This window comes from Lissotriton vulgaris, chromosome 7 (assembly GCF_964263255.1).
Source record: "Lissotriton vulgaris chromosome 7, aLisVul1.2, whole genome shotgun sequence".
In the NCBI taxonomy this organism is placed as follows: domain Eukaryota; kingdom Metazoa; phylum Chordata; class Amphibia; order Caudata; family Salamandridae; genus Lissotriton; species Lissotriton vulgaris.
The window spans coordinates 151,905,789-151,932,160 of record NC_141695.1 but is presented as its reverse complement, the minus strand read 5'-3'; the positions used below and the strand labels follow the sequence as shown (position 1 = coordinate 151,932,160).

At 43.6% G+C, this 26,372-nt stretch overlaps 1 protein-coding gene across 1 annotated transcript in view; it reads left to right on the top strand.

Annotated features, from left to right (window-relative positions):
• The window catches only part of LOC147701034 (protein RoBo-1-like), a 102,223-nt gene extending 81,517 nt beyond the window's left edge, over positions 1-20,706 (top strand). Inside the window, exon 5 of the mRNA XM_086929294.1 lies at positions 20,564-20,706. Within this exon, the coding sequence (XP_086785420.1) occupies positions 20,564-20,706 (143 nt within the window). The remainder of the gene's footprint in view (positions 1-20,563) is intronic.
• Positions 20,707-26,372: the final 5,666 nt, after the last annotated feature.

Below are 26,372 nucleotides of genomic sequence, written 5' to 3'. Positions count from 1 at the left end.
TGCCCCCTTGGAAACATCAACAAATCGGGCCATGTGACACAACATATTTGACATAGTGGGCTCCATTTCACTGTTAGGCATGTTGTTGTAAAAATTCACCAATAAAATGTTCTCATTGTGGCCCCATTTTAAAGATAAGATTTGAAAATAAAGGCTGGAGAAAAATGTATGAACCTTGACATCCGCAGTTGTTAAAAAAAAAAAAACACAGAGCCCACCCTTGTTGTGTCCCTGTGCTGACGGCTTAGCCGGAGAATGAAAGGTCTGATACCCTAACAAATGTATTGCTTCAGAAAGCCATGTTTCTTGGAAGCACAGAATACCATGCTTGTGTATAACGTCTAACCAGGCTTTATTGGCAACTTTACTTCCTAGGCCCGCCACATTCCATGATAGCAAAAAATTGGAATGGGCTACCCTACTAATGACCGCATGTGGGTTACCAGTGTTCACAAAGGAATTTCGCAGGAGCGGGGAAGATATATTTAGGGTGGCAGGTGAAGTCATTAGGGTAACAGTGAAGCAATCATGAGAAGTTGGTTGGGGATAATATGAGGCGGAACTAGGCTTCAAAACATGTCCTGATGGAATTTCCCCCACCAACGTGTTAACCTGATGCTCCTTTAACGGACTAGCTAGAACGTTTTGGACGGTGATACATTGACGCGTCCGGTACCCCTCGAGCATTTTCTCTCTATTATCAGTCTCATTGAGTCATTCATTCTCATCCAGCCCGGAGAGAGGATGGAATAAATTAGTCAGCGGTATATTCCAAGAGTCCTTAGGATTGTAGGATTGAAAATTGTCCCAATGATTATGGGAGATAGGATTTTTGTAATTTGGCAGTGGTTGGTTTGACTGCCAGGTTGGGAGACAAAAATCACTAGAGATGTTATAAAGATTCTGGGCCCTTGTAATCATTGAAGGATCTGGTATATAGGGAACATGAGGTCTTTGGGTCTTAAATTGGAGAGAGATGGGCATTGGTTGATAGAAGGGAGAGTTATTTCCCACATGGTGTCTTTGAGCTGGAAGCAAGGGTATAGTGGGTCCATAAGGGCCTTCGGAATTCCATTTGTTCATAGAATGGTGGATTCTATTTCTCGTTGGTAATTTATTAGGGGGAGGGGGCTTCATCATAACTTCCGGATAAAAATAACTTAAGTTATGCGTGGTAATCCCCCCCTCACCCTTCCCAGGAAACCAATCGCTGATATATGTGACCAGTCTGTGATCTTTAAAGTTGACTATGTCGATGTCCTTAGGTCTGGTGCCCACCCACTTACATCGCCTAACCGAAACAATATCACCGTTTAGGTGTGTGGGGAGTGGTCTATTTTTCCGCAGCCAGTAGATAACCTTGTTTTTTAGATTACAATGATGTTCTGGGTTACCATCCGGCGGAGGCGGAACACCTGTAAGTACGATGACATAGTTTAGGCAGGTAGAGGGGTCTTTGTTTTAGCATCTCGATAGAGAGACGTCGCCCAGCTCGCTTCTCTGCAAGTGTGAGCTCCCTATCGATTTCATTCTTAATTTTGGCAAAGAATTTATCCAGAGGGCCTAAAATGGGAGACCCTACCGTTACTGGGACAGAGTTTGCCTCGAGAGAAGACATCTCGTCACGTGAACAGGACAGGAAGCAGGGGTAACAGAAACCCTTATAAAATATGAAACAATGACAAACACTACTGTGGCTAGGATGAAATAAGTGCCATAGGAAATCTATAGCAAAGTCAAGTATGGCACGGTGTAAGCGATACTGTAACACGGGAATCAAGATAAAAGGGAGTGGGCCCGGCCCGGCCTCCTTCAGCCCCTGACGGCCACAGACGGTCCCGCCCTTGTCCCGGGCTTCTCCCGGCGCCCTCCCGCGCAGCGGGATCTACGCCACCTTTAAATAACTCACTGATAGGAAGACTAGCGGGTGGGCGGGGCCGGCAGGGAGAGCAGCCCAGCTGATCCCAAGGGCGCGCAGGGACTCCTGGTCCTTGGAGTCCCTGCTAATGCTCGCAGCCCTGCCGGTTGCCAAGAAAGTGCCCCTGGTAGTCTTTAAAGCTGTCGCCGGTGTCTGGGGGCAATGCGGGACCCGCGTAGCGGGTCCGGCGAGGTCCTGGGTTACTGGAATCACAGGAAGGACTTGAAGAGCTTGAAGAGGCGCTGTGTCAGTAAGCAGCGCGGTGTGGGAGGGAGAGCGCTCGCTCCCAGGTGCAGCCAACTTTTAGTTCCAGGAGCGGGCGGGCGGGGCCGGCAGGGAGAGCAGCCCAGCTGATCCCAAGGGCGCGCAGGGACTCCTGGTACTTGGAGTCACTGCTAATGCTCGCAGCCCTGCCGGTTGCCAAGAAAGTGCCCCAGGTAGTCTTTAAAGCTGTCGCCGGTGTCAGGGGGCGATGCGGGACCCGCGTAGCGGGTTCGGCGAGGTCCTGGGTTACTGGAATCACAGGATGGACTTGAAGAGCTTGAAGAGGCGCTGTGTCAGTAAGCAGCGCGGTGTGGGAGGGATTCATATAAACAAAACGGAAAAAAGTAGTAGTGTAGTTAGAAGATCATAAACCACTAGAGAAAATGTCAGTTGCTGGAGCAGATATACTGCTAGAAAAGGCTGAAATATAGAAGCATTCCTTGACTCAGGTAAAAACTGAAGAACCTGGGAATAATGAAACAGACAGTTATCCAATGCTTCCAATACAAAGAACAATCCGGGTACATTAACATTTAAACCAAAGTCAAAGACAAAATTCAAAACAATATCAAAACCAAAACCGCCCAATAAGAGTATGTTGCCGACACCAAAGGGATCAATTGAGCCAATAAATCCTCACTGGAACTTATCAAAAAGGGAAACATTTAAGTAATCATTGTCAGGGATGGAAGTAAGAAATCAACAATCAATGGTAATATCCAACTCATATTTAATCCTAAATATTGCTCACCGGGAAGACATGATATATTAACTGAGAGAATATCCTACGTCTTTTTAAAGGTATCCCTTCCCTTGAAAAAAATCACAAATGAGAACATCGATGTTATTGAATTTTCAAATAAAGAAAGAACCCAAGAAATTACATTGATAACTCTGAATTCTGTCCACGTCCCTAAGTTGGGGAATAAAAATTAGTAGGCCTTACCAAACATCATACCCAAGTCCGTGTACGTTAAAAGAGAGCCCCAAATAGCAACAGGAAAATATAAATCAACAGGTCTTCTCAATATTGAAAAACTCTATAGGAAAAAAGAATAAAACCAAAAAAGAAATGACAATCAGGTTAAATTAAGGAAGGATTACAGCGGGACTTCACAGGAGAAATCAACCTTGACAGTATAACTCTAAAAGACCTAGGGAGGGAATAAATAAACTTAGTGAATCTATACAACTTTGTTCTTGTAACATAAATGTGATACTTTCAAAAATAAAAAATGCATATCTAACTTCAGTGCTAAATAACTATCATATTATATTCTTACTGGAAACTTGGGGTACAAACTCACGTATGCTTGAAGGCTATAAAGGATACTTTGAGCAGCCAATTAAACTAAATAAATATGGTCGCCCTAGTTGGACCTACCAACATTTAAAGCTATAGATCTGAAAATGGAGCACTTGTTTTAAATTATAACAACTTGCTAATAGTAAGGCTACGGCACATGGAAAACAAGAAATAAAGCCATTAATGCTTATAAACTTATATATAAATCCTACAGTAAGCTCAAGGAAGAACATGTGTTCTATCCCTATTAGTTTCTTAGTGCAGCAAACAATTGAGGATCCATTTATTGAATATATATTCTAGGGGATTTTAATTCAAATATATTAGTGCCCTGTTTAAGAGATGACTCAATCATAACACAGGATTATCATGGCCAATTCCTCAATAAATATTACCTGCTGAAATGAAAATTACATGAAGTAAAATAGGACTAACTTTCCTTAAAGATATAGAAGTATTAGGATCAAGAATTTTAAAAGGGAGGTTTCCACAAGATACACGCCCCAGCATGGACATATCATTCAGACAGCATTAAATCAAGAATTGATAATACAATAGCATCTTTGAATATTTTTGACTAATTTTCATCTTTCCATATGGAAAAAGTGATTGATAGCAACCATAGCCAGCAAATACTTGTTATAAAGCTGCATTATATTACATGTGTGCAACTGTTCCTGGCCAGATAGGGACAAATAATTACAGGAGACTATCCTGGAAAAAAGACTCAAAGAAACAAACTTACAGGCTGGCTCAAAACCTGGTTAAAGAATGCTTTGAAGAAGAACGTTTGACTGCTATGGAAAGATGGGTGAACTTAAAAAAAAACAAGTAAATACATATGAAACTAAACGCCATTATGAGAAGTTCCAAAATAGACATGGCGAACCGATATATAAAATCAAGTTGTTACACTCGGCGTGAATACTGAGAAGATCTAGTAATAGACTTCGGAAACAGATAAAAAAATGCCTAAATGATATGGTTCTACGTTTTAATTTTTAAAGTATTAATCGTAACCTGCAGCAGCTAATCTGGGAGGAAAAAAACAAAGCAAAGCAAGATCTCTGGGCTAAGGTGCTGTATACAAGTAAATAAGCAAAGTCAAGGGATTTTTGGAAAATGATGAAGGGTTTATCACAAACCTCCAAAACAGCTGCATCATCTACATTAAGCAAAGAAGATTGGATCAGATTTTTAACAACACACCTTAACTCCAACTGTGAAATCAACGAAAAGGACTACAGTATGAAGGTGATTGATGTGTTAATAAAGGATTTTGACTACAAAATTGATATAACACCCAATCAAGTATGCAAAGTAATTCAAAAACATAAAGATGGTGCTCCTGGTCCCAATGGCATTCCATTCGCATTATACTAAAAAAGTCTGGCTTGATGGGTAGAATATCTCACAAAGGTGTTTAAGGAAAATGTCGAAACATTAACAATATCTGAAAATAAGGCAGGACTTGTTAATAGCACAAATATATAAAAAAGGAGATTGAGCACAGCCTGGTATTTACTGATTAATTGCCTTACAGGATACTGAAGCTAAATTATGTTCTGGAGTCCTATTCCCAGAATTAATCACATGGGCAATGGAGACACAGATAATCCCTCTGAAACAAACAGAGTTCATTAAAGGATTAGGAACCACAACAAATATATTGGTGTTATTCTTATTAATGAATAAATATGCTGTTGTATCTGTGCTATGTGAACTTTCAATTGGCTTTTGATTGTGTTCAAAGGCAACTACTGTTGAAGAAGTTGAAAGAGCAAAGAATTCCACCTTCTCTCTTAAGATCCGTCCAACTACTCTGTTCGAAGACCTGGGTAAGAGTTTGGATGGGTGATAGCTTGTATGTATCTAAGGAAATTGCAACATCCAGTGGCCTAAAGAATGGGTGTGTCCGGCCCCATTGCTTTTTAATCTGTTTCTATCGGACCTAACACAAGCAATGGATGAAATGAATACCTATCCACCAAAATTAGCTGGTACTCATATATCAAATCTGTTATATGCAGACAATGTTATCCTATTCAGCCAAACAAAGGTTGGGCTACAGTACCTGATAAATAAGATCTCAAGTTACTCCCAAGACAATGATATGGTTATAAGCAATGCCAAGACAGAAATGATGGAGGTTAACAAAAACTTAAAGTCAAATTATCAGTATAAATGGTCCCTCCAAAACTTGCCATTAGAACAGGTAGGGACTTTCAAATATCTGGGAGTACTATTCGGTGATAAAGGATCATCTCGTCCACACAAGGCTGAGATTCAAAGAATCTTCGGTCGTTAATAAAAACAACCTTGTATCATTTCAGTTAGTAAATTTCGAACAGTTACACAGGGCAAAAAATAGGAATCCAGGAAATGTACTACATGCAGCAAAATTGGGCCTAAGGTCTGCCTTTATTCCAAGGCTTAAGTTCTTTAAGTTTACATGCAAATTTTGCTCATCTGGCAAGTTCCACAGGGATCTCTAAGTAAAAAAGGAGTTTCATTATGTCTAGGCAGTTAAAGGTGCACTATAATAAATTCAAAAGGTTTTTATAAAGTGCAGCATGCATGACTCCATCAAGGGCAAGGGCTTGTGCCTGTTGTACGGAACTTAGTCTGTAAGTGTTCAGAAATGTATTAGGCAAATTACCACTGCAATTCCTTTGTGGATGTCTACTTCTGTTCCCAGGTTATGAGTATTGAAGATGCCTACCAATATTATTCCGCAATTCAGGTAGTTGCAGAACATCTCTTCAAGAGTGTCAACCAGTTGCCTCATCTTGACATGTCTCGGGCGATCATTGCAATTGAAGAAAGAATTCAAGAGCAGGATTGTTATTGGGGTCTCATTCAATTTCAGGCCTTGCAAGTATAAGGCTTGGACCATGTTGGTGCTTATCGAGGATTTTGCTGATGTTATGGTAGTACCCAAGCTTACATAGAATGATAGGCCCCCTATGGTCTTCGGAATACATCATGCTTTTTAGCCTGGTTGTTGAAATTCCTCAAATCCTGGTATAACCAATGGGGCGAGAAGCCAGGTTTCCTCGATACACAGCATGGTTCCCTGTCTTTAAAAATTCAAAGGCAGTTCTGTTCTGTAGCATAGTTTTCAGCCCATACAAGTTCTATGAAATTATTTTTATGGTCTTGTTCGGTCTGCTCGCAGGCGAGTTGGAGCTCTTTCGGCTAGGAGCAGTTTGATAGCCAATCTGACAGTGTTATTACTGCTCCATCTTGATCGTATATATGCAGCTCGGCTTTTCCTCTTTTGATGGTTTTGCACCCTGTTGCAGAGGAGATAGATGACAAATGTATTCTCAAGTTGCAAAATGATTTAGGATAAGCAGCTTGAGTTGTGCCTCTTAAAATGGACTTTCTCTGCGACTGGATCCCCACCGAAACAAGGAAGACAGTCACCCACGCTCTGGTCACAAGCCGACTGGACTACGGAAACACCCTCTACGCGGGTACTACCGCAAAACTCCAGAAGAAACTCCAACGTATCCAAAACGCCTCAGCCAGGCTCATATTAGACATCCCACGCAACGAACACATCTCTGGTCACCTTAAAGACCTCCACTGGCTACCCGTCAATAAGAGGATCACTTTCCGACTGCTTACCCACGCACACAAATCACTCTACGACATCGGACCAGATTGCCTCAACTCACGACTGTCCTTCTACACCCCCTCCCGCCAACTACGTTCTTCCAACCAAGCCCTCGCCACTGTACCTCGCATCAACAAGACCACCATGGGAGGCAGATCCTTTTCATACCTGGCTGCTAAAACATGGAACTCACTCCCCGCTTACCTTCGCCTCACCCAGAACCACCTAGCGTTCAGAAAGCAACTTAAAACATGGATATTTGACAAGTAATCCTCCCCCCTTCCTAAGCGCCTTGAAACCCTCTGGGTATGTAGTGCGCTATACAAATTTTATGACTTGACTTGACTTGACTTGTATTTCTGTTGCTGGGTCTGCCTGTTAGCATGTGTGGGTATTTTTCCACTTTGGGTTCATATACATTGATCCCCCATTTTGCAAATTTGGCCTTTTCTGTCATAATCATTTGGGCTATTGAGCTGGTTTTCCATGTCGCTATTGTTGATTCTCTTGTTGTATTGTTGTTCAGGGCCTTGAATTGAACGCGGATAAGATCTTCTATTTAGCGATGTATTAACTCTGGATTATATTTTAGAGCTTGTAAAATATTTAATATATCTAAACCTCCATGATATTTATATTCAGGTGTAAGCACTATGATGTAGTTGTCTGATTCCTTTCCGGTGTGGACCCTTGGCTTTATTGTAAGGGCATATGTTTCCGGGCAGTATCTATTTCTTACATTTGCTCTGATGTCTGTTTGGGCTGCATTGATCTCCCGAAGTCCCTTACTGATTATTTAGGGTAGAAGTGTTCTTGTGCCATCTGTATTGGGTGGAAGCACATCTTGCTCCTGCCTGTTTAGATGCTGTGTTTTGTTATTGCCCTCTCTACTGTCAATTTGGTGAGGGAGATCGAACTCCTGAGGGGCTTGCTTCTGCCCTTTGTCAGCCGGGCCATCTCCATGGCGCTGTATTGTGAGTGGTTGTGTTACAGGTGCAATGGTTTGCTGGTCATTTCTTGGACTGACGGTGGACCTCACCTTTTGAAGGATTGGGTATAGTTTCTGTGGCCTAAGTGGTTTTGGTTGTTGGTCAACCTTTGGGTTCGTTTTGCAACCAGGGTTCACGTCTAATGCTTCCAGGTGCAATTGTAGTTCCTTTACACAATGACAGTGTTTATTGTTTTTTGTATGCTTTTTCAAGTTTTTGTTTGCTCTTCTGGAAAGCAATTTAATAGGTTCTGCGGTCTCTTCAAGGTTGTCCGTCGGACCTTTGCTCCTAAGCGTGGCTTTGCCCGTTGCTGTTGAGTCATAAGGGATTTTAATTTGAGTCATTGCTGTTGCCTGCTGCGAAGAGGTAGGAGGGGTGTCTGTGCCTGCAATAAGGTTACTAGCTTGGTTTTTAACGTGGGTAGGAGACTTGACTTCTACATATTGAGTATGTGGAGCATGTTTGGGCTCTTCATTGTTATCGACTGTGGGATGGTTTTTTTTTAATTTGGTTGGAGCCCTGTTCTCTATGCGGTGGTCCTGAGTGTCTGTGATCACTATTTGTCTTTGTTTTAATTCTGTGACTACTGATGTAAAAAAGTCTGGCAGAAAGCTGAGCTTGTCAATGATTGGAAGGCATGAACACTGCTTCTTCAACATTTCGAGATTTCCTTCTAAGTGATCAATTTTGGCTGCCATGTTCTTTATAGCTGCTGCTTTTGCCTGCATGGTGTCCATTTAAATTTCAAGTTTCTGTGTTTGCCGCGTGAGAGCAATAATGGTAGTTGTTAATTTTGAGTTTATTGATGATAAGAGAGAATTTTGGTGGGAGCAGTCAGATTGAGTTGTGAGCTATTTCTCGCCAAGTAGATGGTAAGAGTTCTGGTCCTCCAAGGGTCTATTGTCTCCCAGTCTCAAAAGAGATGAACTTTAGTTGAGAGTGTAGGGCTTCATTGCTAACATAATTTCTGAAAGTGACAGATCATAATGAAGGCCACTGCCACTCATCCATTGGGTCGCCTTGCTTTTCCCTTCTGGGTTTTTGCATTTTACATTTTGTGGAGCCCAGTGTTGCTGATATTCCTAGGACTTTGGGTTGTCCTTGCCCAGTCTCGCCTTGCTGGGATTACTGGATCAAGGGGCAATTAGCTCCACTGTTCAAGGGGCAGGAATTACTCCCATTGGCCGGCTTCTCACAATGGTGCGAGTTAGGTTCCAGACTCTGACCTGAATTACTAAGGATGGTTCGCGAGGTGTAGTCCTACTGCGTGGCTCCCCTTTAACTAATGTTCTCAGCGCGGAAGATGTTGGTCTGAAGTACTTGCAGATTGTCATGACACTGGAGTTTGAATGTACGACAGGGGTGGACTTGAGCCGGGCTTGAGTCTCCATAGATAAGTTGGTTTTAATAGAGGATGTTTTAGTCCCTGGTCTCCTCTTGGTCATTTTCCATCCCTGTACCTCCTGGCTCATTTGAAATGTAATGTAAGTTGGTATTCGTAAAGCGCTGACTGCCACTCTGCAAGGAGCATCCTGGCGCTGGTTGGTTGGAGGTAAGAGGGGGCCCTAAGGATTCTAAATAAGAGAAAGGCATAATTTGTCTGGAGTTCTAAATAACCAAGTCTTCAGAGCCTTCCTGAATTGTGTTTCTGTTTTTAGAAATATTAGATGAGGTGGTAGCAGGTTCCAGGCTTCGGACCCCAAGCCGGCCAGTGTTTTTCCTACTTTAGTTTTACATCTAAAAATGGGTGTTTTGAGGAGGCTGGCTGATGATGACCTGAGAGTCCTTGTTGTGATGTAAGGAGTGAACCGTGCCGAGAGATACTTAGGTCCCAATTTAAGCCCTGCTCTATAGGTGATTAGGATTGAGAATTCTCTTGTGCAGCGGAGGCCAGTGAAGAACTTTTAATGCCGCATATGGATGCCCTCGGGTCACCAGGCACTTTACAAATCGCTAAATAAATATGCTGAAAATCTTCATGGAAGTTTAGATCTAAACGTGCCGCAGTGTTTTGGGCAACTTGTAGCTTCTTTAGCATTGATTTTTTGGCTCCTGCCAGAAGGCTGTTGCAATAGTCTAGACGCTAGAGAATCAAGACCACTGCCACTGATTTCCTTGGGCCAAGTGGTATTAGATGAAAGATTTTTTTGCGATTTGATGAGGCTAAAGCAGGTCCCTGCTATGGCCGTAGTGTGTGGAAGGAAGGAGTGCGCAGTGTCAAATTGTACTCCTAGTTTTTTGACTACCTTGACTATGTCAGGCAGGTGTGTTGTTCCCTCAGGCCATGAATTACAAGGCTGGAATAGGACATCTTTCCCTATAGGGAGGATTTCAGTTTTGTAGGTGTTGCATCTAAGGTGGTTGTCCCTCATCCACTGGATGACTGCAGATCGGCAGCATTTAAAGTTAAGTTTGGCCTCTGTAAAATTGTTTTCCAGAGAAAGATCATTTGGGTATCGTCTGCGTAGGACTTAACTTCAATCCCATCGGATCCTATCAGGGAGATGAGCCGGGTAATGTAAATGTTGAATAACAGTGGGCTCAATGATGAGCCCAGTGGGACTCCTGTTGTTATGTTGCGTTCTACTGAGAGAAAAGTATGAAGGATAACCGCTTGTCTGCGGTTGGTGAGAAATTATTTTATCCATTCCAGAGTGGTACCAGAGATGCCGCAGCGTTTGAGTCACTTTAGGAGGGTACTGTGCGAGATGGTATCAAACACGACCGACAAGTCGAGTAGGATCTAAACTGCTTTCCTGCCACTGTCCGCTATAGTATTTAGTGCGTTCATTATTTCCAGGAGAGACGATTCTGTGAAATGCTTGGGGAAAAAGCCAGATTGTTGAGGGTGAAGTAGATTAGTGTCTTCAGTGAATTTGGATAGATCTTTGTGAACAAATCTTCTGGCGATTTTGCCTAACAGGGGGAGTAGGGAAATAGGGCAGAGGTTTAGGAGCACAGTGGGGTCGATGTTTTGTTTTTTTTTCATTGGTTTTACCAGTGCACGCTTCCATTCATCTGGACCTATGCCTGAGCTTAGAGAGGAGTTAATTTTCTGATTTATAATTGGATTGACCGTATTTATGATTTAGCAGAGAATCATGGGGGGGCAGGCGTCCAATGGTGAGCCTGATTTGTATGCTCCTATGGCCTCGCGAGTTTGTTCTAGTGAAATTGGTTCAAAAGTTCAAATAGAATGAGCGGTGGTCACGGGAACTAGCTTGGGGGTGACATCCAGGTCGTGGAGAGGAGCCATTGAAAAGTCCTTTTGGATTTTTTGAAATTTTTCTTCGAAAAATACTGAAATATTATAATAAAGTTTTTGAGAGGGGGGTAATTCTTTCTGTAACACTTTAGGGTTTCTAAAGGACTTTACGACCAAGAAGATTACTTTTTGGTCTTGGTTAGCCTCCTGTATTTCTTTGAGTAGTACTCTTTTTTTGGCGATTTTGATCTGGTGGTGATAGAGCTTTCTAATAATTTTATAAGTTATTCTTTCTTCAGCGTTGTACCATCTTCTCCACTTAAGCTTGTGCTGCTTACATAGTAGATCTGCTTGTGCCAGAGCGGGTGTAAACCAAGGGACTTTCTGAATTTTTGGTTTCTTGTACTTATCAGGTCTCTCCGGTGGGATAAGTTCATTGCATACAGTGGTTAGCCAATAGTGGAAGAGGTGTGAGTCCAACTCTTTTTCCCTGTTAGAATGGGGGTTTGAGCTTGGACAGAGGTTGCTAGCTTAGGGTTGTCAGCTAATTGTGCCCATTTGCGCCCACGTTGGGGTTCAGGGGTGTCTTGTAAGGGCGGCTCATCTGTGGAACCCTGTGTAAGGGGGACAAAGAGGTGGTCTGACCATATCCGAGGTGTGGGGTGTCAACCGATAATGAGGCAAAGTAGGTACAGACCCCATTCAATGTATGACCCGCCCGGTGTGTTGGGTCCTCCACCAGTTGGTGCAATGAGAATAGTTCCATAATTTGAAGACAGTTGTCTACACCTGGTTCGGTTCTGACTTCCAAGTGGAGGTTAAAATCTCCTAACAAAGTAAAATTGGCGTATCTGAGCAGGAGATGACTCAAGGCATCCCTAAGTTAGTCTATAAAGGTGGTACTCTGACCCGGAGGACGGTAAATCAAGACTCCTGAGAAGGAGATGGAGGCATTTAGGGAGAGGCAAAAGCCTAGGCTTTCCGCTCCCTTAATTGTGTTGAGGTCAAAGTTAGTAGAATGTAGCGTAATGGGCAGTCCCCCTTCTCTACCATCCCTTCTATCTTTCCTCTTGATCGTATAACCGGGTTAGGGTCCTGTGCCCTAACTTGATAAGTAATTTATAAACCAGCTTCCAGGTGTGCGCAAGGCATTTGGATTTTTTTATAAGTGGCTGCTGTTCTCCAAGTTGCTCTGTTTTCAGGATTTTTCCGGGGAACATTTGATGTCATTTGACACTGTTTGGCTGGGCTTTCCTGGGTCCTCAGAAAGATGAAAGACTGAGTGGCCCCTCCAAGATTATAATTTATGACCCTGAACTCAAATGGAGATTCCGGGAGTGGATATAAAGATATGTACAAGAAGCAAAAACATAAAAGGTAGCGTGACGAAGTAGGAGAGGTCTGAGGGCAAAGGTAGATATGAGAGACAAAGAGTGTGAAGAGAAGTGGGGAAAGCAGAGATTGGGAGTGCAAGATTGGAGTGGAACATGATGAGAATTAAAAGTGAAAAGAGGAGAAAAGCAAGGGAAGAAAATCAGATAGCTAGGAACACATCAAAGGCGAGTGGAAGGGAAAGATGGGAAGGTGAAAAATGAAAAGCAGTTAGTGCAGGAGGATGCAATTAAGTGGAAACTCAGACGTAGGTCAGAAAGTGAAGGGAGCTTGGTGACAAGGGAAGGAGTGAGCTGTGAAGAGGAGGAATAAAAGCAGATACTGAGGGAGAGGAAGAAAAGAGTACACCTCTGCTTTATTAAATATAGAGTAATTAATGTTGTAAAGTTGAGGGATGACAGGGCTGTATCATGTTTGGTCCTGTCTAATCAATGCAAACAAATAGTTCTGTTGCATGATCTGGCCATGAGACACAAAATCTCATTGCCACCTATTTCAAAATGAAGTCAGACATTCAACTCCGTTCAGAGAGGAATCAACATGCACTTTTGAAATAATAAAGCATAAAATTCAATGGAGTCTGCCCTGCTGTTGTTGAGATGTGGGCATATACATCCCCTGACCCCGCAAAGCTCCAGCACAAATGTATTTGGCACATTCGCTGCACTTACTAGGGTTGCCACCTGGTCGGTTTCTAATGGAACCAATGCTATTTTAATGTTCTGGTTAGTGCATAAATAATCAGAATTGCCTAAAGCTGGTATTTTTAGCCCTCATCTGTACTTACTTTAACCCTTTCAATGCGCGGCAAATTTTTGCGCTGTGCGAGCATTTTTATAATTGCGCAGGATTAGGACAGCCAGGGGCCGTCCTCCCCACGCACCCACCATGACACATAACAGCTAGGGGCCATCATGAGCATGCAAGGGGTTAAGAGTTAAGCACTGAGTTAACTTAAAAGGTAAAATTAATGCCAATGAGTTGGATAAGAGCATTTTTTATTTGGTGTCAAGCCCCTCTCTGGTGGATATATATTCTTTACGAGCATACATTGCGTCTTAAGGACACCGAAATGTATTTTAATCTTTTGTTTTTTAATATTATTTGCAATATTACACTATTTTTATTCTCGCTGTAACTCTGTGACTCAGTACCTCCATGCCTACTTTCTTCTTTCCATTCTTGTTTCCTCATTCATTCTCCATTCTTCCTCTCTCGGTGCAATATTTCCTTCTTCCTTCATCCGTTACTTACTTTCTTTTTTCCTGCTCCTTCCTTCACCCCTTCTTTAATTTTTCCCTTTCTTATCCTTCCTCGTGCTTTTCTACCTCCTTTCTATTCATCCATCACACTTTGTTCACTTCCTTTCACCCCCTACCCCATCATTTCTTCCTTTCACATTCTTTTCCATTTCAGCCTTTTTTCATCCATTGCTTATTTATTTCCTCTCTCCTGTGCTCCCCGTCTGCCTGCATTTATTTTTTGCTGACTTCTTTAATGTATTCCTTCCTTCATCCCTTCCTTTCTTTTAAACAGCACAGTACAATCACATTTTCTTTAATTTTCTTTAGTTTACAAAGCTGCCTCAAGTCCTTAAATGACCTTTCCAAAAGCTGCATTTTGAGATGTATATACATTCACTTGGGGGAGGTGGCAGACTTTATGTTATATTTTTGAACCTTCAGTCTGCTTTTGATCTAGCCCACAGAGAATCTCTGTGGAAGGTATTGGCAGAGATGGGGGTCCCTGAGTATCATATAGAAATTTTAACTAGACTACATTCAACCAGGTCAGATGCAGGCCCCAGGGTGAACTAACACATCCCATCCCATATAATCAGGGAGTAAGGCAGGGGTGTGTGCTGGCTCCTATCCTCTTTCTCCTATATATTAATGATTTAGTATCACAGCTTGAGAAATGTGAAAGTGACGACTGTCATCGTGCTTGGTTTAAGATCCCAACCGTATTGCAGACAACACCCTTTATTAACAAATTTTCCGATAAGACTCTAGATTCTCATAGATTGTTTTGGGTCCTTCTGACAGCAGCAGAGGCTGATGATTAACCTCAGCATTACAAAATACATGGCTATCAATACCTGCCCAACTACCCATGCAAATCCGACTCTTCTTAAGAGTGTTCAGATATTCGTTGATCTTGGGGTTACACTCACATAATGATCTGATTGATTATGCAGATGTGTGGACGCAAACTACATTGTGGTGTTATTTTGAGGGCGCACCACAGCTCCTTTTTTCATATGGTGACTCCAGTTCTTGACATTTACATAAATCAGGCATTAGGAGCCACTCTGTACTGTGGAGAACATTTCGGCTTTGGGGGCACTAGACTATATAAATAGAATATAGAAAATAGTTTTTATGAGGAACCTAGGTAGCTTGCCAGCTAGCACTCTGCTTGTCCCCCTACATTTAGTTTATGGCCTTAGCTGTATCGGTGACACAGCTGGGTTAAGACTGCTTTTGATTTGAGATTTAGAAAGCGCAGCAATTACCCTAAGGCATCAAGGCACTAGAGACCAGTCATCCACACACAGGAAATAGAAAGAGATAGATTCTCCAGCTAGATGCTAGACACAAAAAGCCAGGTTTTAAGAGCTTTTCTGAAGGGGAGCAGAAGGGGGATAGATCTCAGAGCAAGGGGTAGGGAGTTACAGAGCTTGCTTACTGCCACCGAGAATGCTCTCTCCCCCCTTCTTTTTGGTTCTTGGTATAACCAGTTGCATCCGGAGCAAAGAATAAGCATTGGCGGGTTTTGCGGATTCACGATCCGCACATTTGCGGATTTGCGGATTCGAGGATTCGCAAAATCTGCAAATTTGCGGATTCGCTGATTTTGTGGATTTTTTAAATGGGGGGGGTCTTCTGTGCGAGTTCAAGTGCCTCTTGTGTGTATAAATGGTCAGAGACCGATCAGAGCAGCAGATGAAGAGAAAGAAGCTCCTGGTCACAGGAACAGCATGAGGATTGCGCTCGTAAAAAAGTCAAAGATACAAAGGCCTCTATCCAGCATCACAGCTGATTTTTGACGGTAGATTTGGGAAGAAGGCACACCTGCCCAGCCTCGACGATGCTCACGATTGTTTTTGGGCTGATGAATGAGTCACTGAATTTGAGCTTCAACTAGTTCCAGCGGCCATGTGTGTGTTACTATGCAATCGCACCGATGTGCGCAGGGGTCCCTTGAGTGAGCTGTCCATCATCCTGTAACTATTTAAGGATGGCCCCGGCAAGCTGCCAGCTCGAGCACCTGCTTTATTTTATCTATTAGTGCTTCCTGTTGAAGCTAACTTAGTAACTATTTTAGGATGGCGCTGGCAGCTTGCCGGCGCCATCCTAAAATAGTTACAACAACTTCAAGCTTGAAGGCTTGAACTTTTACCCCCCGGATCCACCGCTCGCGGATTTTCAGTAAATTCGCCGGAGTTCGCGGATTGCGGATTTACCGAAAATCCGCAAAATCCGCGAGTGGAACGGATTTTGCGCTCACACTAAGCGAAGAACACGAGCTTCTGCTGGGAGAGTGCCACTTTTGTGCAGGTTGAGACTCTGAGTTACCCCAGAGCTCATAACATTTCATGTGGCCATAGAGGACCTGTAAGATTGCTTGGCTTCAGAAAATTAAAGATCGTTGGGCCAGACTGGGTACACGAATCTATGGCTTTCCCGGTTCATTTGAAATCTGAGCTAAAAGGCACCTATTGGCAGGTATACGGACAAATAAACTCTATACCGTCTTATGGCCGGTTATCGTACTGTTTCTTTTTTAGAGTTCAATGTAGATTACCGCCCGGAAACATTCTTGGATGAGATAAAACTCCACTTTGTAAAGCCTTTCTATGTATATATTTGACTGTTTTGCATAGGTAGGGGATTATGGGCCCGGTGATTTGTTTTTAGGTTCTGCCGAATTATTGTTCACAGGTAAGTTGTTGTCTAATAATTCTGTTTATTATTATTTATAACAAACTCTTTTATGGTACATATTCAGAAGCTTACCACCTGCTTCCTTATGCTTAAAGTAATCAGGAAAATTACTCAGTTCTTGGAGAGCTGCTCTAGAAAAAAACCTATTTTAGGCCCTCATCATCGCTAGGTTGGACTATTGCAATTCTCTTTTGTAGAACTGTCATCTAGCTCTGCTAAAAACTACAACTTAACCAGAGTGCTGATTCTGGGGCTGAGCAGGAAAACTAGCATTCTGTCCATCTTCCTCTCCTTTACTGGCTCCACATGAGCAAGTGTTGGTTATTGAAGATCTTATGTTTCTGCGCCATATACAGCCTCACCACTGACAGTTACTTTGCTTCTCTTTTCTGAACCTATCCCCCAACTAGAGACCTCCAATCTAGATCTTTACATTATGCTTCCCTAAAAGACACACATATATATCTAATATAGTCTAACATAGAACCCTCCTTGTGAACCAAGATCACAGGGTATAAAACTGCAAAAAAATATGCCCCAAGAGCAGACTACAGAAAGGTAGAAAATGCAGGTTTTGCACCCAGTCACAAACAATCAGTAGCAGCAAGATCAGAATTGACTTAACTGTATGAAATATCTAGTAATTGGTTGAAAGCATGCCCAAACAGAATTTCTGAAAGATCATGTTGTTGGAGAATCAGATTGACTAAGCATTCACCCAATCTGAACTAGGCCCTGCACTTGCACCATTTTCAATGGCTACGGGTGGCCAGTAGGAACAGCTTTGGCATGGACAACCTGGGGATGGCAAACATGTAATCATCTGTAGACCAGTGTGAGATGCTGAAATTTTTGTTTGCCTGGAAAGCCAAAGTGAATCTCCCCAAGATTAGTTTCTTCTTACCATGAACTATAAAAGATATCATCCTGGTCTAGTTACTCGCCCCTCCCTACCCCTTATCTGGACGGACCACTACCTGATTCCGCTTGAGCTGACTTTGCCACTTCCATCTGACCTCCCAGTAATAGGTAGGGATCAAGGGAGGAAATGGTATAACGTTACCTGTGCTGCCCTAGAACCTATTTTTCCTAAACTAATAGGGCAGCCCTCCTACGATCTGAATGCAGACGTAGCCAAGTTTAACGCCTCCCTTTCCTCCTCTATAGATCTTGTTGCCCCAATGGCACCGTTAGCCTCATTAAGGTAAAGACTATCTGTGTCCTGGTTCTCTTCGGCATTACGTGAGGAAATGAGCAGATGCAAAAAATTTAAACGTAAATGGCGATTGACGTATGATTCATCCGCAAAAGCCATCTACAAAACGGCATTAAAGAATTTCCATAAACTAAAGCGAGCCACTATGAGGGATTTTTTGTAGAGAAAATTAAAACAGCTGAAAACTCAGGAAACACCTTATTTAATATCATTAAGGAATTTTCCAATCCCCCAGCCTTGGCCTTCCTGACTGCCCCCAGCCAAACCCTTTGCGATGGTATCTCCAATTTTTTTCATGATAAGATCAAGAATATTTCATCTACCTTTAATCAGTACAGGGCTTTGTTCCTACCTGACCCCAAAGCCACTCAGGAGGAGACCTTTGTATATTTTAAGAATCTAACCATGGAGTCTGCCCTGACTCTGTTGGACCAATGTAGAACGGGGTCTTCTCTTGACCCGGCCCCAGCAAAGGTCCTAAGGGACCTGGCCCCTCTGGTGATCAGACCTCTTCTTGCGATCTGGAACACTACTCACAGGCCAATTTCCCTCTTCCTGGAAGCAGGCTATGTTGATTCCAATTATCAAAAAGGCTGATGCTGACCCATTATTGTTCAGCAACTATCGGCCTATATCCTCACTCCCCAAAATTCTCGAGAAAGTGGTACAGGAGCAATTGTCTGACTTTTTGGAATTTAAATATCTTTTGCATGATTCCCAGTCTTAGACCGGGTTTCAGCACCGAGATGGCACTTCTAGAGGTGTCTGAGTCCATTCAAGAGTGCGTGGATGCGGGCGATGAGGCCATGTTGATTCTCCTCGACCTATCCTCGGCTTTCGATACTGTGTCTCATGACATACTATTGGACCGCCTGCGTAGCATTGGAATTGGGGGTATCCCCCTGGCCTGGGTCAGGTCTTTTCTTAAGGGTAGATCCCAACAGGTCTTCCTCCGGCCTTTTGTATCTGGAGAAAAACCTATGCTCTGCGGTGTTCCGCAGGGCTCTGCACTCAGCCCTGTAATTTTAATATCTACCTTACTCCTATGGCAAAGGTGGCTGAATCCTGGGGGGTCAGAGTGATCTCTTATGCTGATGACACTCAGCTTGTGTTTTCCTTTAGAGATCACTTTGACGGCAGTTTGTCCAACTTCCATCACTGCCTTATTAACATCTCCTCCTGGATGACTTCTAATAATCTCAAACTTAATACAGATAAGACGGAAGTCTTGTTCTTTAATCAGACGTTCCCACTCTCCCCTACACTCTGGTGGCCCTCAGAGTTAAATCCCCCACCGGATCCGGTTCAAGCAGCTCGTAATTTGGGTTTCCAATTTGACAGCGCCTTATCCAGTAAAACCCACATTAACAAAGTTACTGCAGCCTGCTTTGGCAAACTCTGTATGATCAGGGAAATGTTTCCATACCTCCCTCTTGATTCCCGCAGGACTGTTGTCCACGCCTTAATTACCTCTCATCTGGACTACTCAAATAGTTTGAATGTTGGAGCTCCAGCCTACTTGATTATTCGGTTGCAGATTGTACAGAACGCGGCTGCTAGGCTGATTGGTAACATTCCCTACCGCCAGTCGATCACCCCATTTCTGAGGAAGCTGCACTGGTTGCCAGTGGCCCGGCGTATTAAATTTAAAGCACCGGTTTTAGGTTTCCGGGCTCTCAATGGCCTCGGCCCAGTCTATTTGCAAAATAGGCTTAAACCTGTCCACTCAACCGGAGCGCTCAGATCTAACAATCTCAGCCTTCTTGGTACCCCGCGTTTTGGTCGGTCCAGAATGGGGGGGCAGAGCCTTTACAGTAGGGACCGCCAAACCCTGGAACAGCCTCCCATTAGATCTTAGTCTGACTCCGTCGGAATTGCTGTTCCGGAGTAATTTTCCAGTCTCTAGCTGCCACCATCCTTTTTTTTCAGCCTGTTGTCTGCAGCGTCGGCACACCCCTGTCGGGGGTAGCCGTGCACTTTATAAGCTTCAAAAATAAAAAAAATAAACATATATATGAAACATTATGCTTTGATAACCACATACCAAGCTATTACCCCTCTAAGTGCACCTGCTGTCTTTCCACTAAAATATACATCACTGATATCCTTATTTCTCAGTGTCCTGGCTGTTTGGCACTTATTGCTGTGGAAGAATGGGCTCTTAAAATGTATTGTTAGTCAAGCACATGATGCCTTAATTACACTAATATACTTACTGCATACCTGAGAAAATAGAAGATAAACTTTGGAATGAGGTTTTTATTTGTTTAAACTTTTGATTTCTTGTTTTATTGCCCAATCCATCCTTTAGAAAGCTACAATGAACAAATATTGAACAAATAATATAATACTGAAGAGACGTATTGCAACAAAAGTGTTCATTCTAGAGATGTATTATTTTTGCCCTTAGAAATGTACCCATCAGGGTATGAGGTTCCGTACTAGTGCAGTCAATAGCACATCATGTTCTCTTACTAGGTTCTTAGTTGAACAGAAATAAGTCCATTGTTTTGTGTCTTCTTTATGTAGAAAAAAGTGTCAGTTCAATCATCAAACATGCAAACTATGTGATGTACAGCTTTTCATACTCACACATTAACTCACCCAGTCAAAAAATGCATGTTATTCATAGTACTACAGTGTTACCAACTTACAAAATACACTAGAGGATGAGAATCTGAGGTGTGCTGTCTTTGTGTTTCAGGTAAACCAGTGAAAAGGCACATCATTCAAGGGTGTACTACCACGGATGCCTGTGATGGTGGACACTTCGACATAGAGCCATCTAAATTATATTATTTTGATTTAAAGTGTTTTCTTTCCAATAAAGTTAAAATTGCCCCTTGAAATTTACAATCCATTGTTTTCTCAGCCTTGTTAATCATACGTAGCATCACTGATAATTTACTCTGGCCACCGGAACCATCTGATGCCAAGAGTCAGGTTTTATGAACAGGACAACAGTTTGAAACAACCACATCTCCTTATCATCATCCTGGCGACTAATTGGGCCAAAGGGAAGAACATTGTAAATACACTGTGCTGTTTGTGGGCCAAACCCATCTCCATTGGGCCAGCTTTGTCTGTAGGATGAGTTCGACCTGTAGGCACATTGACGCCTTTAGCATTTATTATCCTTTTGTATATATGTATGTCACTTATAGAGAGGAAATGGAGTGATGTGGATGATAGAGTTTGACAGTAAAGAGCGGGCAGACAAAGAGGAGGTGGAATTTTTGGAACAAGGATACAGCTCTGATTGGTGAACTTTGAAGAGCCATAAATATGATAGCCACCATGAGCAATATGCTGAACATCCATATGATTAGTCAAAACCTAAGCATACGTTATTTTAGTACAGTCCAACATTTTTGATGTCATTGGTCCTAGAGGCAGGATGCCTGGGGCAGGTTTGACCAATGAACCAGACTTCAAAGTGGTTTAACTTCCAACTGACATTGTATCTGAGACAAATGAGAATTTGAAAGAGGGATGCCATGGCTGATCCTGATTATCCTTGCAATATGGTGCAGGATGCATAGCTATCTAATGCATCACTTTCTTCCCAGTATCATCTCAAAATTGAACAGCCCCTATGAGGACTAGCAAGTATTGTGTTTCTATCTAGGACCCTAATTCGATATTCCCGATTTATGCCCTTGTATGGTTATAATACATAATATCCTTATAAAGGCATAATAATCATATCCATATTTAGTAGTAGCCCATGCAGTCCAAATTAAGCAAGGCTACTTCCCCAGACTCCTAGAAAGTACAATGAGTTCTGTAAACAAACCAAACCTCCAGCAACCTGCGAATTCCCCATGCTCCTGTTTTGATTTGTCCTAGAACTCCTGCGAGCACTAAGAGAACGGCCAGTTCTTAGTGACATCTTTATTGACGTCTTATGTCCGACCTTACGTCAAACCCGGCACCTTTCAGGTATAAAAATACCAACGTTACCTTAAGCAAACACACGGTGGTTTGGAGCAGAGTGGCTGTCTACTTGCAGAGAGCCCAGCTGATGCGAGAGCCCACAGACGCTGCCCCTCCCTTTTGACGCACTGAGAAAGACGCTGTCTTTTCTCCTGCCGAGAAACCCAGCTCCGGTGTTTCCAGATACCCTTGCGGGTTGCTCGGATATCAAGTCCTGAGAGAGAGATACCAGACCTCCTGCTTTCTATTACCCAGGTACGGAGCTGACTAAACCCTTAAAGAGAATTCTTGATTCAGATTCCTGGCAAAACCAACTTAACTTAAACTGCTACTTAGTTACTCCTGCCCACGTATTAGGCTTAGGTCAGGTACACCGGGGTAGGCGTATTTAGAAGCACCAGTTGAGTACGTTAGTCAATGTTTTTATGTATGCATATATTTTATCTATTTTAAAGTATCATATGGCTAAGAAACTATATCAATGCTTTTACAGTATTATTTTATAATACTCTTTTTACTGTACGCTTTTTACTTTACTATAAGTATTGCAATTGTGGCAATTAATTTCTCTTGCATGAGAAAGAAGACTGCTCAATAAATAACACCTTTTATTGAAAACGTCCGTCTCTCTATTTCTCTGCACTCTGGTGAAACTAAGTATGCACAATTGACTGAGTGAAATAGCTGTCTATTGTTTTCACATGACGCTAGAGATACACTCTTATTCTGAGGGAGCCAAGTTGTCATGTTTTATGGTTGTCAGAAGCTAATCCCTTCTTGTCTATCCAGGGAAGTTAAACTCCTCCTTGTTTATTCGAGAAAGTTTCTAGTGACATCTTAGCTAGCTGGCAAATCTAATTAAGTCTAATATAGTCAGTAGAGACCTAGATGACCTCAGTCCTACGTCTACACTGCTGTTTATATTATTCCAATGCGCAGAACCTATTGGGAATATAGGAACTACACTACACAAGAAAAGGCCCACTCACCTCTGAGAGAGGACTCTTTTAGGAAAGTAGGATCTGCTTTCATGGTTCCCCCCACTTTTTGCCTGGTGCTATGCTGTTTCTGACTAGTTTGACTGCACTAATCAGGACCCCAGTCTTTGTGATTTCTCCGCTATATTGGTATGGTAAATACTAAGGTACATCCCGAATTGGACAATGTTGTACCCTTATAAGTTCCTAGTATGGGCAACTGAGGAACCCAGGGCATAGGTACACCAGGGGTCCCCCATGGGCTAGGGCATGCATCAAGCCATCCATGGGGGATCACTCAAACTGTAACTACAGACCTGCCATTGCAGCCTGCGTAATCTGGTGCTAGCACTTCTTACAACAGATATAGGTTTCCATATATCTGAGGTCACTGTACTTAAAATCTATAAGTCACCCCTAAATCAGTACTTTCAATCCTGAAGGCAGGGTGCTCGGTTCTAAGTGTGAGGGTGCCCTTGCATAAGCAGGACACCTCTACAACCTTTGGAGTCCATTTTCCTGGTTTGTAAGTGCATCAGCCATTATAATACATAGAGTGGCAATGCATCATTATGTGATGACCATTATTCAATTGGATGTTACAAACCCTGCCATGTTTGGTATCAAACATGTTGGAATCATACCCCCACACATATGATTCCATGCACTGTGAAGCTCCTCTGGGAGGCCCCCAGTGCTCCCATTGCCAGTCTCTAGACCTGTATAGCACATCATGGTTGCTGCTGACCAGAGAAACGACTTTTACCTCCTGCTGCTGAGCCAAGCTCATGCAGGGGAAGGCAGAACATAGATATCATGTCACAGGGATGTGTGACCACCTCCCAGATAGCGTTTAGTGGATTCGGGCCGGTGGGAGAGCTTGCCAGCTCCACTCATTCTGCTTGAGGGGCTAATTTGGTGCCCTCCTTACATAGTCCAGTTCAAACCAGCTCAGGGAGCCATTTGCTCCCGCTCCGGTGTGAAACTGGACAAATGACATGGGATTATCCTCCCCCCTGTCCTCCCCCTCCCCTGAGAGGGATTCCTGAATCGTCCCAACACTTTCCATAGGGTACTTAAGGGCTTACCTGTAGGTAGGTCCCTAGATTTATCGTGAGACAAGAATACTTTCAAGACACCACTTCTTCTTCGACCATCTGGGCACTCTGGACTTCGCTGCAACTAGAATGACTCCTGCTGCTTCTGGTCTTGTCGCCCTGCTAGTCTGCTGTAATGTCCGTGCCTGTGCTCCATACAGGAACCTTACAAGTCCTGTAGACATCCAAGACATCCAAGACACCTGAAGGAATCTCACTTGAAGTGAAGGAGTTACTTCCATTTACCAGCAGGTACTGCAACTAATCTGACATGTCTGCTGATCATGGGCTCCCCTGGACCCCGAAGGCTCAGCAACACCAGTGGTAGTCCTTCACATCCCAAGTTTGAGGCCAGCTGCAGCAACGGAGCCCCTGTGCACCGTGTCGACTTGCCGTTGCAAATACATATTGGATTCCTTCCTCCACGACCTTCGGGCTCCAAATAGCCCCAACCTCAAGTATTTCCTGTGCACTTGCACCGTGAGCCTGCATCTTTAGTGAGCTGCTCGAGGTCCTCTTGTGCCTCAAGTGCCTCCGACCCCTGGGTCCTATTGAGGGTCTTCTTTCATTTATGTGGGCTCCCATGATTGCTTGGGGTCTACCCTAACTCCCCTGCTTGTGGTGAGTCACCTGGACCTTGCTGGTCCCGACACTACACCTTCTTTGCTTTCCACATTGTTTGCAGCTGCCAAGTTTTGTTGGTGTCACCGACGCACACCAACCCCTCAGCTCTAAACATCAGACATGGGACAGCTTGTGAACAGCTCCTGGTCTTCCACAGCATTGCTTTGTCCTCACAGCTGCAGCTTTAAGATCACCGTCAATTCTCCTGCAACTCCTGACATCGGTGGACATTTGTCTTCTGTGCTTCCAGGTCACTCCTGAGTGGCATAGACTCCATACCCTCTGCTTTAAGGTACAATTCATCTTGAGTCCACCTTTGGGTTCTACCTGACACCTTTTCCTTCTCCATCAGCGGCATCTTCCTGAAGTCCTCCTTTGAGTTTGACTGTGGTTTCTAAAGCCACTTCACACCTATGCTCCTGGCTTCCGTGGTGGAGGTTTCATAGTTCCTAGGGCTTCCACAAGTGGGGTGGCTCTCCAACCCTCTGCCTACCATGGGGCTTCCTCAGGGTCTGCTGGGAAGGGTCCTTCTCTTTCAAATTGCAACTGTGACTTACCCATTGACTTGTAATGAGCCTGCGGTCCTGGTTACTTACCTCAGATAGTTCCTTGGGTCCCTGGCACGTCTGCATCTTCTGGGTGTAGTCTTGAAATGGGTCATGGTTCACATATCAATATTTTAGCACATGGTTTTGCCTTCCCATGGAAACCACCGTGTATTTGTGCTAACTACCTGTTTTTATTGCAAAGTATTGTGTGCATTGTCTATATCTCCATGTAGGAGATATTTTTATGTATTAGTGAATGTCTTATAATAAATACATCTATACTACTATAATAAAGGAAGAAGTTTCAGCCTTTGAGGCGGGTAAACTCAGGAACCACAGCGCCAATCCACACACACGATACACCCTTGGAATCGTCAGGGTGTGTAGATGGTTATAGGCTATATAAATAAAAAAAAAAGTGATGTAAAAAATGTACAGTAAAAAAAAAGTAGTCCCACCGAAGTAGCGCTGGCCGCGATGTGCATGCTCACGTCAGGAGCGCAGGGAGGAGCGGCGTCCAGGAGCGCAACGAGGAGCGGCGGACATGGCGTGGGGGAGGAGCGGTGACGTGAGGAGCAGCGGACAGGCTGGAGGAGCGGCGGCTGAGGTAAGGGAGCGGCGGACATGGCGCAGGGGAGGAGCGGTGACATGAGGAGCAGTGGACAGGCCAGCGGTGGTGCGAGCAGCGGACAGGCGGGAGGAGCGGCGGCTGAAGTAAGGGGACCCATGTCGGGGCAGGCAAGAGTCGGGGCAGGCAAGAGTCGAGGCAGGCGGGGGACGGGCCGGGCGGGGGCCCGGGCTGCTGGACAATGTCAGAGTGGGCGGGGGTCGAGGAAGCCTGTTGCTCCCGGACAAGGTCTGGACGGGCTGCTAGTATTTTTATAAATACACTGCGTGATTCTTTTTCACTTAATCCCTACCATTAAGATTATGTTTTGGTAAAACAAGCTGCTTTACACTCCTTCTGGACTAAGCCAAAAGGCTGCTCTCCACAGCTACCACTTAGAGAGCTTTCTAAGGTTGTCTAAGAGCACTAACATTACTAAAAGGGTTGTCTGGATTAGTGCAGGGTGCCCACTTACAAAAGTGTGCACCATATCCTAAGCCAGCTTCTCACAACACTGAACAGTGCTGATGATCAAACACTGTAGCTGATCATCCCCATGTTCTTCTCCACCTCTGGCCAATGTCCCCCACACCAATTTTCCACACTTCTACAACATAGAATGTGCTTATATGTGTGGGACTTTCCTGTGTGTTCCCATATCCATCACACTTTGTGGGTGGTAACAAGCAAACACAGGAAAAGTGGCCTGGGCAAACAAATCTGT